Here is a 19019-nt window from a genome sequence, read left to right as displayed (position 1 = left end):
GAACTTAACCGAGTTATTCTGTGAACAGGATGTCTTGGGTAACGACCGCTCACCGTTTGGGCTGGTTGTAGGGATAAGGGCCACGGTTGGGGGTGACGTAGGGTTCAACAATCAAGTTCTTGTCTTCTTTGACTTCCATTTCCTCGTCAGCAGTTCTCTTCTTCCCTTTGTCCGATTTGTTGGAATCGGGAAATGTGATTCTGACGGAAAAACAACAAAGACGAAAAAGTGAGGCTATAGTATTATGGCTATTGTGATTAAATTTATTGGGGTCAATTGGTCAAAAACGTATATAATAGACTGATCAATCACAATTAAGGAAATGTTTAAGCTGAACCGTGCTACATTCCTCAGTCCAAGTTGCACTGAGGAGAGAAATTTACAAGCAGAGCTCAATGAAGTATAGTAAATAAATATTTAGTAAATACCATATAGTAATATACTGTACATCTAGATTGATCAAGTTAAATCAATCTTAATTTTCGCTACTCATCACATGATTATTGGAAATCTGAGGTTCACCTGAAGGGGAAGACTTGCAATTCAGGATTCCCCTCCGTGACTTTGATGGTGTAACCAGGGAAACACGATCGCAAATGGTCCAGGGAGAGAAACGTGTCGTTGAAGTCCAATGTGGAAATTTGGTTGGGCATCTTGGAGTAGTGGGCACTGCCTGGATCGCCATAGCCGAGGATTATATCGTGAAGCCAGTCTGGGACAACACATTCTGTGTTCATCAGGTTCCTGATGGTCTCAAGCACTGCCTAAAACATGAGACAGATATTAAGCCAAAAGGATTGTATAATTTTTTTTAAAATTTTTTTTAAGGATGATTTTAAGGAGACAAATTTAATTTACAATAATCTGTGAAACTATCAAAGAAGATTTTGCTTTCTTAATCATATTTTCCAACCAGGTTGTTCTGGGGATGTCTGTATGCACGGCTAATAATAAAAAAAGGCTTTCCCACAGGAAGCATCACAAGATCGCGATGTTAACTTGATGCCACAAGAACACTATCTAAAATGAGAGGTCTTAATATACAGTGTTAAGATCACTGGGAGGGCCTCGAGTGGGTGGTAATCTCTGAGCAGCCCTGGCCCCAACTTGACAGATGAAATACCCAAGAGAGTACTATATGTGCAATACATCACTCTGGAGGAGTACGGTAGGAGACAAGGACTCAAGGTCGGAAATAAAGCCCTCAAATACAATGTAAGAGCGGATCTGTGTGATATCCAAACCTTGAAATTGTTCTCCTTGGGTTTGCGTCTCATGATGACGTTAAACGTCTCATATGGGTCTTCGTCGCCACTCTGAATGTTACTGGTCATGTCCTGCTGATACTGGTTTGGATCGAGCCACACACGGAATGTCCTGGAATCTCCTCGCAGCTTGGGCTTTGGGTCAGGGCCTGGAACAGAGAGGTGAGGAGAATACTCATTACAGCAGTGTGACAATAATAGAATCCTCAGTGATAAATTTAGAAGTTACCAGAAAGGCACTCAGAGAGCAGGTATTCCAGACAAGGCTGACCGAACGCTCCTCTGGGATATGCAAACCTACCGGTACAGCTTGCATATGTATGAATACATGCTCAGAAGTATTACAATCATGTCTAAATACAGCTGCACCTGTAGGAAGTGTCCGCATTTCTTTTTAACATTCTCCTATATAAACCAAAAGAAATGATCGTGGATAAGCTTTAGAATTCTAAAGGTCTGTTAGTACTTTTAAAACTCAAAATTTCCCCATCCTATCTTTACATTAAAAGCCGTGGATCGCCTTTCACCAGCAGTAAAACTCTCAATGAACAGAGATGAGACGTTGGCTCCGACTGACAGGCCACAGGGCTTTTAGGCTAAACTCCCTTACATTCAATTCTGGTGTGATGATGCCCACAAATATGCCTATCTGCGAGCACATGTGTACAGCTATGTGGGGATCATCAAATATCCCCCTCCTCCCGCCCGCAACTAAAACGAGAGCAGCAATAAAGCTCGACACGGTGGGATAACAATGTGGACAGTTGGGCCAAGTTGTGTGAGCAGTTAAATAAACCGTGTACCTTTGCTTTCAACTGTCCGATGGTAAATGACTGGGCTAAATTAATAGATAATTAAAACAGAAAAACATTCTAGTAGTTTAATTTAACATGTAAAGAATCTGCGTTGATAGCGTCCTATTTTTAACGATGAGAGTAATACAGTTTTAATAATGCAGTGTGTGAATCTGTCATAAATCATTCAGAGTAACGGCACATCGGTGGTGCCGTTTCTCTGCACGTTGCACTGCGCGTTGTGATTAAAGAGCTGTCAGCCCATCACCCAGTGAACCAGACTGCAACTCAGACCTGTTAGGGGTCTGAAAGTTTAACCAAGCCGACGCTGGCGGGACGTGTTCTTGGGCAGCATGTCTATTCAGAAAGCCTTGCAAGATGCATTTTTAATCCAGACAGACATGGGAGGACGGGAGGGGAAAGGATGCTTTGGTGCATGGGAACATGCCCCCCCCCCCCCCCCCCCGACTGAAACAGTTAGAGCAGCAAGGCTTCAGGCTAACTTCGGTGAGTTAGCCCCTTGCAGGGATCGCTTTGGGATGCAGGGAAGCGCTTGACACAGTAAACCAGGAAGAGCATGCTGCTCTATAAACATATTTCACTTTTCAGGAAAAGACTACTGGTAGATATTTGAATTTGGTCCGAGGGGATTCCCCCTGTTGAAATATGGTAATGTAGCGCAAGAAATGTGTGCCGTCTGATAGTAGAACAAATAGTTGCTGTTTAAAACCGATTTCAGAGATAGCAAATGCTTCCTTTTGGAACATATTACGGCTTTATGCATGACAAGCAAATTCAGCTTTGTCTCGAAGTAGATCTCTCACCAGATATAGTCGGTGGAACTTGTCAGTTAAATCAGATAAACAAAGCGAGGGGACAGGGCCCACGGTGCTCAGGTGTTGATGTCAGCCTCAGGTTAATGGGATGCTAACGCGGTCGGGTCACCAAGGAAACTCAGGTCTGACCCCCCCCCCAGGACCTGTCTGTTGCAGGGTCTGATTCTCTATAGGACGTCTGATGTTTTTATGCAGGAGGGGGCACGTTTTTGAGCACACCTTCTTCAATGACGCGTCCTTTGTCGTCCAGCATGCCCTGCACCTCACAGCCCCTCACGTAGGCCAGTCCAGTCTGCTCCATGAAGGGTTGGCGTCGGTCAAAGCGTGTGCCGTAGGGCAGGTTGGGTCGCACCGTGATCAGAAAACACACGTCATGTTTCCGCAGCCCTGAGGGGAGAAGAGGATGGAAGCCGGTTAGAGTAAGTAAAGGGGTTTACAGACAGAGATGCAGAAACAGAGAAACCTTCCTGTGAAAGTTCTTCTTTAAAAAACACTGATAACATTATCTATAGCAGCCTTATTAGCCACAGAGCGCTAGAGAGGAACACAGACAGAAGAAAAAGGGACTCAGGAGTGGAGGCTTCAAGGAAATGGCCCGTCTTCAGAGACACGAGATAAGCAAAGGTCAAGAGTCAAGGCCCAGAGGGACGGGAGAGTTGATGCAGGTTATAAACGAATTACTCCATTAGGACTTTTAGAAAAGGAAAAAAGAAAGGTGCATTGAGGCAAAATTTAAGAGGCGAGTTGACAAATATGTATGAGGGTGTGTTTCGTAACTGCCCTTTTGTGAGTAAAATGAACCCTAGATTAAGATATACAATACAAATAATGGACGAACACGGTCTCTTTACCTTGCCACTCATTCTTGATATGATCTTGTACATTGAGGTTGATTGTGACATCAGCTCGCACACGGGCGGGCCAGCTCTCTCCGATGTTGGGCTTGGCGACCTCTACTATGGAGAAAGACGTGATTGTCTGAGCCATCCTGGCCCAGCCCCCGAACACCGAGCCACCATACTCCGACTGCCTGTGGGACACAACGTGATGTCAGACAAGCACGGTGGGCTGTTGTCAGTAGTCAGAGCAGCACATGGCACTTGACATAATGAGAGCAATTGATTATGTTAAGGTATGGGCTTCCAAATGCAACCGCTATTTAATCTATCATTATGCATGTTACAATGGGGTTGGTAAACAGAAACCTTCCATCACAGAAGCAAACAGACCAAGTGTTCTGTAGTTCATAGTGCTCTAGAGACGTGCTCTGTAGACCCCACCACGTCTAGATGCGCTCACCATGGTTTCATACGCCACACCACGTCTTCTATGTCCTGTCGGATCTCATAGGTGGACTCGAGACGAAAGAGGTTAAAGTTCCTCAGCAGGTAGTCATGGAGGGTCAAGAACTGGAGATTGAGCTTGGGCAGTGCAAGGCAGCCTGGGGAGAAAACCAACAACTCGACACAGCTCTCACCGGAGGGTTTAGCGTGCGTGTTTGTGAAATGCCAATCTGCACACACCTTCGCCTGAGTAGTACTCGGTCGGAACAATGTTCTCATCCCAGATTATCTTCTCTGTTGGATAAAGAGGCATCTGGTTAAGTTGCTCAATCTGAGAGATTCTGCGCTCATGACGGGACACCTGTGTGAGAGAGCGGGACAAAGAATATTTGGGTTTAATAAACAAATGCATCTCTTTCACATCGATGCTTCCACAAATCGTTCATCTGAGCAATGTGTTGTATATTATTATTGTTATCATTATGTTTGCTGTAACATGCCAGAAAATACTGGAACATAGACAGAAGCAGATGTGGCATTTTCAGATGTTCTGCTTGCCCAGCAAACAGCTAAAATATTTTTTAAATAAAACACCTTCAGTTTCCCAATAAACAAAACAAAGACAACCATTAAAATTATTCGGTTTGAGAAGATGCTGACAGAAAATGCATGCTTACATAATAAAACAATGCTGCTTTCTTTTTTAGTCCATCACGTAGTCGACATTTGCTATTTACGGTACTACCTGCATGTTTTTGCTTAAAGAACAATTTCATTCTTGTGTTCTTTGATTTCCAGTAAAATGGGAGCTTGTAGTTTGTTGTGCAGCTGTCTCTTTATTTTATTGCGTCTCTGTCCCACTGAGGTTTTGTAGAACATTTTGCTCGTGTTTTTATTCTTCTGGGAATTTAAAAAAAAAAAAATGATCTACTATGTCGAGGGGAGTGGCATCTGCCTTAGAATACAAATCAGCTCATCTGCTCCGCCAGGGGAAGCAGGCAGGCGGGACTAGCTTAGCATCCTCGCTGGCGCAACAGCAAGCGTCGCGTCTCAAAACGAATGGTTCCTCCTCTGCACGCATATTCATGAGTCTGTCCTCTGTTGCAAGTGTGATTGCGCTGCTGGCGTGGCCCCATCGCTGTTAAAGCCACACAGTCAGGGATGCTGGTTGTCGGGGGCAACTCAGGCACACACAAATGAGTCTCCTGACATTGTCTCCTGAAACGATCTAATCAGATTATTATGAAACAGCTCCTCTCCATCACTTCTCAGAAAGGACCTGGGGAGGGTCTGAGTGGATGATTATGAATAACCATAGGGCTGCCTTGAAACACCCACTTTGATGAAGTGTGTTGGACAAGGATCTAGTACTTTCGCCGAGGGGAGGGGGTTAAAAAATAAAAACAGGGAGAGCAAGGGAAGTGAAATCGGTGCATAAACCACCTCTAGTCTTTCAATATAACGAAATAAAAATAAAATATGGCTCTATGTTTCATCAGTGGCGTCTTAATTTTGCCCTGAGCTACACAAGAGCCCACAAGAAGGAGTAATTGGTTCAGAAGGCAAATTGAAAGTGGGGCAGGCAGTGGAGGGGGAATTCTATAGGTTTTACTTTTAAATAAGAAACACAATATCTGAATATGACGTCATAGTGTTGACTGGAGAGTATCTGCTCTTGAAAAGTATATCTACCGGTATTTCTATATTCTGACAAAAGCATGGTGCTTAACCCATCAATTTATTATCTGAGATAAATATATAAGCAACAATAGAAAATAAAACACTAGATAGGTTTCAGCAGAAACAGATGGCAGGCTAAACTGGGTATTAATGTGACAATTCTGGCTCCTACCCCCCCCCCCCCCCCCCCACCCCGAGAACCAAACTCCTTCCCTCCAAGGCTTAAAACTCAAATGATCACATTAGCAATTTCCTAAATGTCAAGACTGCACTTACCAGCAGCTCGAGGAGGACCTCCTTCTCATAGGTGGTGTCTTCCCCCTCAGGCAGCTCTGGCAGCAGACACAGGTACGACGCCACCCGGTGGAGCGAGTTTGGACTGCGGAGAAAGACAAAATGAAGCAGCATACATTTAGCTCGCACTCTCGACGAGAGAAGAGAAAGGATGACAATAAGAAGATTATAACCAAAGTGCTGCAAAAACAACGACTCGGTAAAGATTCTGATTGTGAAATGGACGATCCAATGTCGATGCTGTTGCAGGATATCAACTCCCCTCTGAGAGAGATTTTTTATAAAAGCAGAGGCATCAGAATTCTCCTGTATGTATGGAGATACACCTTCTCTAATCCGGTGAGCATGTTAGCACCACCGCATAAAGCGCCGCTTCCCTATGCTTTGACTCGTCTCTCCTGCTCCGTCAGCAGGAGCGTGTTCAGGGGCTGGGAAACACTGATGCTACAGGATTATGAAAATCAAAGTCCATGTCTGCGCCTTGGAACGCTGAGGCATGGCTCTCTGCAGAAAGGCCTCTTTTAAATCAGGTTGACACTCTGTGACAAAAGTCGGGGTTTGGTACACAGTGAGGGAATTTCGCAGGACACGCCGTGAGAGCTCTACATGGCCACAAGTGGCTCCACCAATCGAGTCTGTGGACACACATGCATAATGATACTGGTGATGCAACTCTACGACAGTCGGGGTGGCAATTCTGATGATGTTGCAGTCTGGTGGATGACTCGGCATTGGTCATCTGGACAGTCCCTCCCTCAGCAACAGCAGCAAAACAAGTCACTCTGAATAACGGACAAGACTGGACCAACTCATGACCGACAGGTGAGGAACTGGAAGAGTAACGCAAGGATAGGGGGTACTATAGGGCAGAGGTCACCAAAAAGTACCCTCCAAGGATCAAATCCAGACCACCAGATGCTTCTAGCACACACGTGTGGCTTTGATCTTTAGAAATCAACTTTACTGTGGTGAGCTGAAATTCATGACCAGTTAAGGCATTAAATTATCAATAAATTAAGAGAACTTGTTTTCAACCGGCTCCACATTCGTGTTCACACAACATGAGAAATCACAAATTTGAAAGACACCTCAAAGTGATGCAAACTCTTTGATTTATTTCGAGTTTCTTTTTTTTTTAAATGATATAGAACACATTTCATGTAGCTGAAGGAAGTATGTGTCTACATACGGAAAAGACGGGAATGCACATTTGTGGGCAGGATATGCAATGGTGCTACGTTTGAGGGTCTTAGAGGATAAATTCAGAGTGGCGGGTGACTGGGAGCTTAGCCTCAGGGTAGCGCAACCAGAATAAACAGGCATTAGCGCGAGTTGTTTGGATGAAAAGTGCCTTGTTAAATCTGATAGGCATATTTGGAGTCACTCGGGAGCTGCTCCGGTGGCAGTCACGGCGCGGCGAACAATGCAGTTTCCCAGCTATATTCAAAGCCTAATTCTGGGGGGAAAGCGCACGGCTTCTATAAATACATAAAATGGTTGGGCTAAGTCTGCACCTGAATCAGCTCGGCTCAGCTCATACCCTCTGCCCCACTCATTTTAAGCATTTCTAATCCACTATGGGAGAGGTGAGGGGTATACAAACGCTCACCGCAAAGAGGAAATTCAATCTGCTTCAACGTGACATCTCAGAGCAATCATGACAAATAAACACCTCACAGGCTGTAAAAACAAGTCACTCCACGTGAGCACGAAGTGGAGTAAAAACATTCCCGATTCGACTTCAGTCAATGATTGAAGCCGATCAAATGTCAAAAGGGGTTAGAAACGCTGCGTTAATTAAAAATCACCAAATTGATTTATGTCTTTTCACTCTTCACGCATGTATACGAGATAAATACAGGGGGAAAAGCAAGAGGCCAGTTTGTCAACGCAAGGGTGCTTTTTTGGCAAGCTAATATGATATGACAAACACAGCTGTTTAAAGAGGTTATTCTCAAGCCAGTGCAAATCGATTAAATTAATGAGGCGTGCCGCGCGCTCTGGCTGGTACCAGCTGCCTGTTCAGGGGTTCACTGACTGCCGTTTAGCGGTGAAGTCAGGCAGCAAGCATGGCGCTTCTGCTCACTGCGATGCAGAGGCGAGACAAGCGGTCCGCGTGAGAGGACCGACTTCAACTGGGGCTAATAGCATCTGTTTTGCCACCATCAGCACTTTTATAATTTGCGATGTGTTTTTTCGAGCATATGAAGTAAATACACGGTATTCAAACTCGGAATTACAGAATATTACTTTGTGGAACTCTATATGCTTTTATGTATTTTTTACTGTTACTACAGTGAAGGATAAGCATTAAATCTACCGTCAGGAAGCAACGATCAGTCCAGTCATGCATACCCTCCGCACCGCAACCCACCATCTGCATGCCCACAAGCTGAAGGTTCACAAGTTGGTCATGGTTCATTCCGGATGTTTGGAATTACCTCAGATGTCCAAAGTGTTTGGTCAGGGATTCCCGGGTGTCTACCGCTGCCACGCTGGACAGAGCGAAGTCTTGCAACTCTGGGAAATGAGAAAAAGCTGCTCTCTGCAATGCAAAAGCACAGAGCGAAACGTCAGACCTATGTTCAAAAGCATCGCAGGGAGGATCACTCATGACCGAGTGAGTGATTTCAGGGAAGTCACTGCGGCGGGTATGGCATTGTCTCCGGCTCAAACAGACACAGGATTGGTGAACAATGACAGTAGACCTGAAGCAGGTAGGTCTCTGAGCTCCTACCTGCAGGGAGGTGATTTTGTCATAGTGCAGAGTGGTCATCTCTTTCTCCGTCAGGGCATTTCCTGTCTGGTCATTGATCTCGAAGCCTGTGTAGAACTTCAGCATATCCAGCAACTACGGGGGGGGGGGGGGGGCGGGGGACAAGCGCTCATTAGTTCAAATCTCACCTTGAATTTATACAATCACTTCAAAAACACAGGCACAGACCAGTCGTACCTGGCAGAAGAGGTGTCCCTCCTTTCCTCTGTGGACGAGGCTCGACAGATGGCAGCTGACCAGTAAATGAGCATTGTCCAACACGGTGTTGAACCAGCGCCTTGTAGGCAGCAGAGCCTGGAGACAGAACAACTTTCAGACAGCGCTGGGCGGTCCGTTCACAGCTGGTGATATTAAACCTGACGTTTAAGTAAGGCCCCCAAACATGTCATTATTTGTCAGACGTGACTTTAGATCATCTTCATTTAATCTGACTACGACACTAAAATTTGTGTAAAAGGAAAGATGCCCCGCTGCTGGTTTCAAAAGTGCCTAAAAAGAAGAATTATGAGATGCACACAAACCTCCAGATTTTCCTCCATACAGAATTTTTTTTCTTTAGGATAGACCGTGACCCCAAATTAAATCCGTTAATGACTAGGATAAAACTATAAGCCCCAACGACCGGGGCAAACTGGACCTAAAGACAGCAAGGGATCTTTTTCCCACACATTAATTTCCAGGAAGGTATGGATTTCAAGCAACTGAGGCTTTGAAAAAGGAGAGCAGAGACGGACGGAGGACGTCCCCAGGAGACCGGTAGCTGGCCGGCTACTGCCAGGAACAGCAAGGCTGACCTGTCAGCACACAGCCAGGTGAAATCTATTGAGGTCCCGCGCTAGTAACAGGAGAGCTGCACAGGCAGGCGCGATCAACAAACCCGTGTGACATTGTGGCTTCAAAAAGCCAACTTCCCTTTCAAAGCCGCTTCCATGAAACATTTAAAAATATTCAGCCTCCACTGTGAGACAGTTTCCGCTCCATCACATATATCGGAGTACCGGTCTCATCGCTGACACCATTCATAGACCACACAGAGAGAGAGAACTGTTCCCACATTTGAGCTGCACAATGAATCGGCCCCAGCAAATGAGAACCAACAGACAGGATAAATACTTCAACCTAAATTTCACTCACTTGTATTAGTGAAACACTCTCTGCCGTACTTCACCTAGAAATTTTACCCAAATTACTCTGCACACTCCGCACCAAATGTCAAACACCATCTGGCAGAACATAATCCCTATCCTCTGATCACAGACTGCCGTTTCAAATAGTGCCCAGCTCTGCATAGAGCAATGACATAGAAGCAGTGGGTGGAGCGGAGACTCGCTGATCCGTTGTCCGCTGGCCTGAGTTAGCTCTAAACCTGAAGGACAAAAGGCCTCCTCCACCAGGATACCATGATTAAGCAAATATACTGCAGCCTGCTGGTGTTCACGCAGAGGAACTGACGAGTCCGTGTTATGAGAGAGCATCATTCTGCACTGTAAATATCAAACAAGCAGCCGAGTGAAGCATCTTACCTCCAAGTCAATCATGAGCTCGATGAATCTCTCGCAGTAATGTACTCTGTCCATGCATACAGGCTCTATGGAAAACGGAGAAGGGAATGACTGGTAACGCTTCATTTCGGATCCGGGAACGTGCAGTCAGTGACATACGCAATCTGACAGGCAGGCAGACGCAGAGAGCGATAAATTGCAGCAGCCGAGAGTGGGATGTGTACTGATCATCAAGGATACGAGGATAGCAGACACATGCGGACAACTCCCAAGGCACCATGCCGTGCACGGACCTTACTCTGAGATGCTGCATCGCCAGCACAAGGGCATGCTGGGAACTTAGGCCTCATTAAGCAACTCAGTGTGAGCACGTGCTTAAAGTTGAGACACTTAGAGGGATGTGGATCCAGTCGAGATAGAGATTGTAATCTCGCCCTGTCAGGTTGGAATTATCCCTAAACACAAATACGTGTTCTGTTTATAGCATTCAGGTGTGTGTGTGTGTGTGTGTCTGTGTGTGTGTGTGGTCTCTGTGTCAGCCTGCATCACCACATAGGAGCCTGTGCTGGTGGCTGTTTGGTAGCTGGAGCGCTTTTTGATTTGCAAAGAAAGGAGGGACTCCTGAAGATGAACTAGTGATGAGAAACTAGCGCTTCGTCATGGTAACATGGTCCGGGACTGACTCTGTGCTAGCTCTAGAAAAGCATAGCACATTGATCATGTTGGAGAAGTTAGCGAGAGAGCACATGCAAAAGCCTGCTTTGGTACCAAAGTTACACAAGGAGTCCAGATCATTAGACTTACTCAACAGTTTGCGTTGGAAAATACACACGAGGGATGGAACGTTGTTTATTGAACTATGACCAAGACCTAATGGGAATTCCACTCGCTGAAGCAATTCCACATAAAGCAAATGCACACAACAACACAATAAACTCCCAAGGGAAATTAAAGCTTCTTTTTTTCTATTTACCTGATGCTGGAATTGATACAAGAACTCCAAGAAACTTTTGAATGAGGGAGGAGAGGAAGGTCCTCTCTTTTCTTGCTCTGAGGAAGACACAAAAAATGAAATCAGAAACATCTCCCAAAAGCTATTTTCCTCATCTGTGGAGACCGAAACACACAAGGAAATAAAATAGCATTACTGCTCAGCTGCGCCAGCATCCATCTTATCAAATTTCTTCTTGATTAGATTCCAGAACTTCTGAAGCTTTGGAACTTTCTTCAGTTCTTGCTGGAGTCTGGACTACAAACATGACAGAAGCAAAGCAGTTCATAGTGAATTTTAACTTCAAAGCAACTTAGCAAAACCTTCCAAAACGTGATCAAACATTGTCATTACTCAAAACACAATTAGGGTAATAGGTTGACATCTTACTGGTAGGAGGCACATCCACATAGGCAGGGAGATGAGCTGCTGCACCTCCTCTCTAATCAAATCCACCTCCTGAGAGGGAGAGCACATATATAGAGTACAATTATCAAAATGTACTTTAGTATACATCACTTGATAATAAAAGGCTGCAGTTAAAATATTTAGAGGCCTTTATGGGATAAAATCAAAGTGCAGCAGATTTTTAAAGTGAGACAGCTGCAGTGATTCCCTGTGGTTTAATGCTGCTGTAGAGATTTCCAAAGTGGGATCTGGCCCAAGTTTAACAACTACTGCCACCTAGAGGACAGAACATTGAAATGTCTTCACCGTAAACGTGCTTTGTCATTCCTGAAATTCCCATAGCTACTTCAAGATCACGTTTGAACCTCAGTTTGTCTTCCATCTTCGACTTTATCTGACAGATGGTGTTTATTTGGACACAGAAAATAAATATCCCACAGTGAAATGCGTCAATAAATGTCTTAATTTTATTTGTTAAACTTTTAAAATAATGCTTTATCGGGGGAACTCATAATCATAGAGTCTTCAATTTCACAGTTTAATGCAGATTATTCGAAAAGAACCCATGTAAGTAGAGTTTAGTAGAGCAATGATCTCATTTTAAAGTATGTAAATATAAGGTGATTAATCCACACCAGGGGTCCTTATTATGCAAGCTGTTTTCCCCCTCATTATGACAAAAGGCTCTGATGATGGAATTTGTTCTCTGGGGCCAATAATCGGTGGGCCCTGATCTAGAAATTACATGAATGATGATGAAAATGAACATTTCTGTTGAGCCTACAAGCACCAGCATACCAGTTGTAAAACCCTCAACATGACACAGAGATGAAGACGAGCGGTACGCACCAGACTGTTGAAACAGTGATCTAAGAAGACCAGCAGCACAGTTTGCTCCTTTAACGTAAGGCCAGCTTCCTCTCCTGCCAATACAGCTTCCATCACACATTTGAAGAAAAAGGGAAAATGGCTCGGCTCTTTTTTGAAGACCTGAAGCATATCAAACATAAAATGCAGGTTCCATAATTTACTCAGAGAAATGAAAGAAAATATCCAAATAATATACCACCTTGCAATGTCTAAGAAAGTAAAAGTAAATCCTAGATTAATTGGATCCTTACATAAATTTAATGGCTCTATTCTGTCTCATCTGATCCACCGACAAGGAATAATTTTTGTGGAAATCTGCTTCCATACCGAAAGAATAGCCTCTTGGTTAGAAATACAAACTTGGAAGAAAGGCTGCCTGGCTGTTGATGCATAAATGCTGATTAATTTTATGATCGTTTAACTGTAAGTCTGGTGTAGCTGCGTTGCTGCCTCTATGATAAGGAGATGGTTAATCAGGAGACTTAATTCCTGCTTAAATCAAAGCTTAAGTTAAAAAGTATTGTCTAAACCCAGATGACAACCCGCTTTTCTTACCTCCCAAGCTGGAACGTTCTCCCTGAACTTCTCATTGACGATGCAACAAATTGACATGAGGAAGGCATTGGTGGAAACCTCAGGACTGTAGTTCACCCACAGATAGTTCTCAAGATACTGGCTGAAAGATGAGACAACAGTGCATTAGCTGCGTCACCACTTTTTCCTTCTTCGTGCTAAATTACCGTAAAAGATAAAAATAATGGGAGGTGAAACATCCCACCTGAACTCGAGCAGCATGATCTTTCTGATGGCAAACCTGTAAACGTTCAGGAAAGATGACAATTGCGTGAAATAAATCAACGGAAATGATCTTGGCTTGCTGGTCTGTCGATTCGATAAATGCACCTACTTGGACTTTAGAATCTCTTTTTCGTAAACATCTTCCATCACCTAAAATACAAAATGAAAAAAACATTGAAAAGATCAGGTTTGAAATAAAGAGTGCTCACCTGAACTCTGAAACCAGATGTGCATGTGCGCGTTTGATCAAAGATTTGTGACACCGAAAGAAGAAAGAAACCGCATGCGCGCACACACACACACACACACACACACACACACACACACACACACACACACACACAATTACGCATATAACAAACAATAAAATGAGTCGAGTATATAGATATAAAAACTGTATTGGCTTCTAACACTAACACTGCAGGCTCAGTGAGCACAGCCGAGGATGCAGGAAAGCACACAACTCACCTTCGGATCAAAGGGGAGCCGATTCTTTGCATTAGGAGCCCAATATTTATTAGCCAGCTGAAATAAGAAAAATATTTATAGTCTAACGCATTGAAGCATGAACACACTACAGGATGGCGTATGGCTGAAAACGTCAACAATACAGTATACAAAACAAGACCTCTTTTATTTACCCTCCCTGATGTGTCCTCATTTCTCTCTTTCACTTCTCGCTTACGTATTTTAGGTAAAATACCGGTACATGAAAATGTGCAAAACCACTTGCAGGTGAGGAAGGGGTCCATTCACAATAAGACGTATATGACACCTTTAGCACACAGCCCTGGATCACATTCATAGTTTTGCTTATTGTATGTGTGCAGTGCTTACGTGAGTTACATATTCTGCATTGATCTGAGACACCGAAGGCGCTGCTGCCTTTTTCGCGGGAGTCATTTTCTCCACGGTGGCCATCGCAAGCAGCTAGAATTCTGTCACAAAAAGACTGTTGGTGGAAAACAGTTATGTGCAAGAAGAATAATTATTAATCAATGAGAGGAACTGAAACGACGAGAACTGAGTTAATGTCTAAAACATATTCGGGGCACACGAACGTCAAGATTAGCTGCTTATATCAGACGCAATTAAGGAAATTAACATCGATAATAACGATAACGTCATTGATATAATTAAGAAAACTCACGAACCTTTAAATTACCTTAGCCTGAGTATTTGCGATTCGTCACGCATGTACACAACCAAAACGCGCTACACACGACTGACTTCCTGAATGGGTACGTCTATAAAAAACCGTCCCCGAGTACAAAAGCTAAAGTATTTTCGTTCCCACCCAGAATGGCTGTCAGTAAGGCTGTCGGAAAGGAAAGGAAAGATTGTCACGCTTTATGAAATGCGTTACGTAAGAAACACATTTAATTTTGAAGACACAAAGATTAGGATTATTAATAATCTATTATATATATATAGTAACTACAAGCATCCAATTTGTGACAAAAATCATGATCAACTCTTATACTTTTATACCTTTCCCCCAATCAAACAAGTTGCCATGCATGTGTGATAATGTACAAGCTTATTTCAAAAGCAATGGCCTAGAAGTAGTTGTCTACAGCCTGATAAGAATTGGTCTGCTTTTTTTCTGATTGATTATTGGAATCTTGCAAGCCCATTTATTGTACTGTTAGGAATCTGTTCCATTTGAGCAATGACATGCACCCACATCACTAAATAAATCATGACACAGGCTGCTCTTTTGTTGAAAATCTGTTCAATCAATCAGGTTGTAAGACCATTCAGCCTGCAGATGGTTAGTATTGATCATTTGTCCTGAATATATGAGATCCTGTTACTCTGTCTGTATGAGTGCTTGTTATCTTTTAAATGACCGGACATTGTAAATGTTTTATTACATAAAGTGAATTCGCATTACCTTATTCCAGAGTGAGTCAAGATTCAAGATTCAAGATACCTTATTGTCATTATGCGAACATAATAAAATCGTGAGAAGGCCCACGGCTTAAGGCACACATAATAACATAATCAAATCAATAACTAAATTATCTCTATTTAAAGGAACAATATAAATATACACAAAGAGAGTGAGAATCACAGGCCATGGTGCAAAATAGCAGCAGCAGCACAGCAGGGTCAGCTGACCCATAGAGCAAATCAAGCAGACACTGTCAAGTATGAGCCAACATGCATGCTTTAGCGTTGCTATGGATAAGAAAATATTTTTATAAAAAAAATAAGGACCTAATGAAAGTGTTAATTCCATACTGATTGCAGGTGGAGAGGATCCTTGCTGCTCTGTTTATGTAATTAAGTCATCATTAAGAGACTCAGTGCAATCAGTGTAATTTTCACTCCCAGTGTCTGTTTGGTTCATCAAAGACATTTTCACTCCATGACTGTGTTGCACTGCAGAAGGCCGTCCTGCTACTTTTTTATGTTTCTCTGCATCTATTAAATATTGACCACCAGATGGCAGCACACACCACTCAATGGCACATAACAGCTCACCAGCAGAGCATGAAGAAGTGTGACTAAGTCAGTGCTTGGACCATTAAGACTAACTTTCATAATACATCATGTGGTCGAACAAAAATGAAAGAAAAAGGAATCAAAGATGGAAAGAGTTCAAGCTAAAGCCACATCGGAAAACCAGACCAGGATGTTAGGAGGTGTCTGGAATAACAAGGCCACTCCCGAACAGGGCTACCCTACTGTAGGACAGAGAGTCACACACACACACACACACACATCAGTCTGGTTAGCCCGGAGGAAGAAACACACAGTTCAAGTCCATGTGCAAGGCCACAATGACAAGAGCTGCAGGCTGAAACTCTGTGCACAAAGGACAACGTTAGCCACAACAGACAGTTTGTTTGGAGAGCGGTTGGGAGTCACGTCGGTAGAAAATGTACATTTCACAAAAAACGAGAACTAAATGTCAGCCTGTCTTTACTCATTTAGTGAGGTGATGCAGTGGTTAAGACACGAAGAGATGCGTCTGCCACAGGCCATCACATCGGCTATGATGAGGATCTGATGTAGTACTTGTGGCTTTGCTTGTCTGCATGAGAATGTGTGCGATTTCATGCTGATCAATGGCGATCAACAAATGGTTGTAGTTGCACTAAATCACAGGGACGGAGCTCCTTTTGCGTTTACTGAAATGTAAATAAATACATTAAAAAAAGACTCAGAAAACGTTTATTGATAAAGTCAAATCAAGTACATTTTCATCTGCAAATGTGTCATTACTTCATGTCCATTCCTCAGTTTGTTTTTCTCCCAAAGCATTATTACAAGGTGAACACAGCCGCTCCATCTGACATGCAGACACATTGAGGAAGTGGAAAAAAACAAAAACAAAATTTCAATAACTTTGCCTACAAAGACATTTAGAATATGTGAACAGCAAAACTAAGCAACAATGGCTCCTTCTTATAAATGATTACACTAGTTTGTAAAAAATCTTGAGGATCTATGGGCTGCATCTATTCAAATTTTGATAAGAGGAATCAAAACAACACAGCAGAGGGTGAAGATCAATAGTCCGCTTCACTTTCCTGCCATAACGAGCGCGATGAGGAGACGAGCTGGAGTGAAGATGAATTTCAGCTCGACTCGTCAATACGGTTCATGATCTTTGAAAAAAGAAATGTTCCCGGAGCGAATGTGCTATTTTCTTTCCACCTCATCACAATGTGCACCAATACACGCACGCACGCACACACTGCCCTGCAGCTGTATGTTGTAGAGTCCCTCTCCTATTAACCAGGTCGCCTTAGAATCAATAAAAAACACAAAGGGGCTTAATCTTTTCAGGTGCTCTACACTGATTGCCTGTTACACAATAATAACACACCCAGAATCCCAGTCATCCCATCCACACAGATTACACACAGTCACGGACCAGTTTCACAGCAAATCTGTAGGTTGAGAACTGAACAGATGGTGTTGGCGGTGGTGCTGGGGCTACGAGAGGTGTTAGGTAGCGTGCTAAGGGGAATTCCAGGGGATACAGTTCGCCTGGTGGGACTGCTCTTATCTATTTTGTGGACTTTGGCCTTCTCGTCTGCAGGTTTAGCTTACAGAAGCTCCTTTAAGCTCAAAGACAGACGGATGTTGCAGATGAGGTGAGTCATCAGCTCAGGTATTTTTGGGCAAGTTTGCATTCTAACAATTGAACAGTCAAAATCCACGAGCAGTGAAGCAGTGTCTCCTTTCTGCAGCCACTGACGTCCCTGATGTTATAAGATGGAGTTGGGACAGTTAAGGGTTGCGCTTCCCGAAAAGTTCCATAGAAATTCCACCAATGCGGACGAATGAATGGCTGAAGTTTGGTTGTTGACTCTGGCTGAGTTTCTACAAACTGAGCCAGCAGGACAGGTGGAGGATCTGGCAGTCAGGCAAGTCCAGGACTGGAACCAGGGACACAGACGGACAGGAATCTCCCAGGGAGATCCGCAAACATTCCTCCAGTCCTGGAAAAAGGCAGAGAGGAGCTTCATCAGAACTTTGCTGGAATCAGACATTTGGGTTTCATATAGCCATCCCAACGGGGTCTTCCTTAAACAGGAAAACTTAATCCTTCAATGACAGAACATGACCCTGTACCCCCCCCTCACCACCATCAACTCCCTGCAGTGTAGACATATGGTGAGCAAGGACTGAACTCTGTGCTACCCCTTTCCAGACTCACTCACAGAACGGACAGCCACATTCATATGCAGAGAAGGGGGGGCATTTTGGACAATTCAGCAGCTTGTTGGGGGGGGGGGGGTTGATTGAATTAAATCCTCTGATAATCTTGTGTTGGGACATCAAGAAGCTGTGTTGGGACTACTTCTCAGTTTTACTGGAGCTGAGAGATGTTGTTAGCGCATGTGTCTGTGTGTGTGTGTGTGTGTGTGTGTGTGTGTGTGAGTGAGAGAGAATTCATTGAGCCTGGTCTTGATGACAGCCTGTCTCTTTAGCGGCAGCCCACTGGGATGCTGTCCCTTCCCTTCGCTTCTCTGTGCACTAATTGGTCACAAGTGTTCCCGTCTCACGCTTGATTGTCCCGGCACATTTTATTTATTTATTTATTTTTGTCGCGTCTTGGGTGTGGTCACTGCATTCCGGCACACCCATTCAACACATCTGTTTCATGCGATGTCATAATGTCCTTCCTGACCAGTCACGCTTCAGCGGACAAACGTGCACATCGATGGCACTTCAGCGCCACTGTGGCATTTACGTGAACTTTTACAAAGAGAAGTCAGGACACAGAGGGTTTCAGTTCAGCACTACTTAATAAGGCTCCTTTTCTTTCATCTGAGGCGCATGTAGCATGCCAGACATCCTCACAACGAGCCCACACATTCTAATTAGCTAATATGCGCTACAGCTTAAAGTACCCCCACTTTTTGGAGGGCATTAAAAGCCTAAATATATGCTATCAGAGCATGTGGTGCACCCTGGGAAGCGGGATATCTCTGGAGATGGCAGGCTGACAACCGAACGAGCCGCGGAGATCACAGAACAGGATAGTTTCATTAAGAGAA

The 19019-nt window shown here is 43.8% G+C and overlaps 2 protein-coding genes across 2 annotated transcripts in view; both read right to left on the bottom strand.

Annotated features, from left to right (window-relative positions):
• aqr (aquarius intron-binding spliceosomal factor) overlaps nt 1-14418 on the bottom strand; it is a 32225-nt gene extending 17807 nt beyond the window's left edge. Inside the window, exons 1-21 of the mRNA XM_068751965.1 lie at nt 14335-14418; nt 13966-14022; nt 13607-13647; nt 13478-13513; nt 13255-13375; nt 12679-12819; nt 11812-11880; nt 11579-11679; nt 11404-11480; nt 10452-10516; nt 9106-9222; nt 8890-9003; nt 8594-8697; nt 6135-6237; nt 4419-4539; nt 4195-4336; nt 3747-3925; nt 3115-3282; nt 1245-1414; nt 523-764; nt 54-200 (exon numbers count right to left, since the gene is read on the bottom strand). Of these exons, the coding sequence (XP_068608066.1) occupies nt 54-200; nt 523-764; nt 1245-1414; nt 3115-3282; nt 3747-3925; nt 4195-4336; nt 4419-4539; nt 6135-6237; nt 8594-8697; nt 8890-9003; nt 9106-9222; nt 10452-10516; nt 11404-11480; nt 11579-11679; nt 11812-11880; nt 12679-12819; nt 13255-13375; nt 13478-13513; nt 13607-13647; nt 13966-14022; nt 14335-14418 (2399 nt within the window). The remainder of the gene's footprint in view (nt 1-53; nt 201-522; nt 765-1244; nt 1415-3114; nt 3283-3746; nt 3926-4194; nt 4337-4418; nt 4540-6134; nt 6238-8593; nt 8698-8889; nt 9004-9105; nt 9223-10451; nt 10517-11403; nt 11481-11578; nt 11680-11811; nt 11881-12678; nt 12820-13254; nt 13376-13477; nt 13514-13606; nt 13648-13965; nt 14023-14334) is intronic.
• Nucleotides 14419-16674: 2256 nt separating this feature from the next.
• dph6 (diphthamine biosynthesis 6) overlaps nt 16675-19019 on the bottom strand; it is a 46007-nt gene continuing 43662 nt past the window's right edge. Inside the window, exon 15 of the mRNA XM_068752190.1 lies at nt 16675-17957. Within this exon, the coding sequence (XP_068608291.1) occupies nt 17839-17957 (119 nt within the window). The 3' untranslated portion in view covers nt 16675-17838. The remainder of the gene's footprint in view (nt 17958-19019) is intronic.

Source organism: Brachionichthys hirsutus, chromosome 18 (genome assembly GCF_040956055.1).
Source record: "Brachionichthys hirsutus isolate HB-005 chromosome 18, CSIRO-AGI_Bhir_v1, whole genome shotgun sequence".
Classification (NCBI taxonomy): Eukaryota; Metazoa; Chordata; class Actinopteri; order Lophiiformes; family Brachionichthyidae; genus Brachionichthys; species Brachionichthys hirsutus.
Note: the sequence above shows the minus strand (reverse complement) of the source record. Positions and strands in the feature narration are given on the sequence as shown.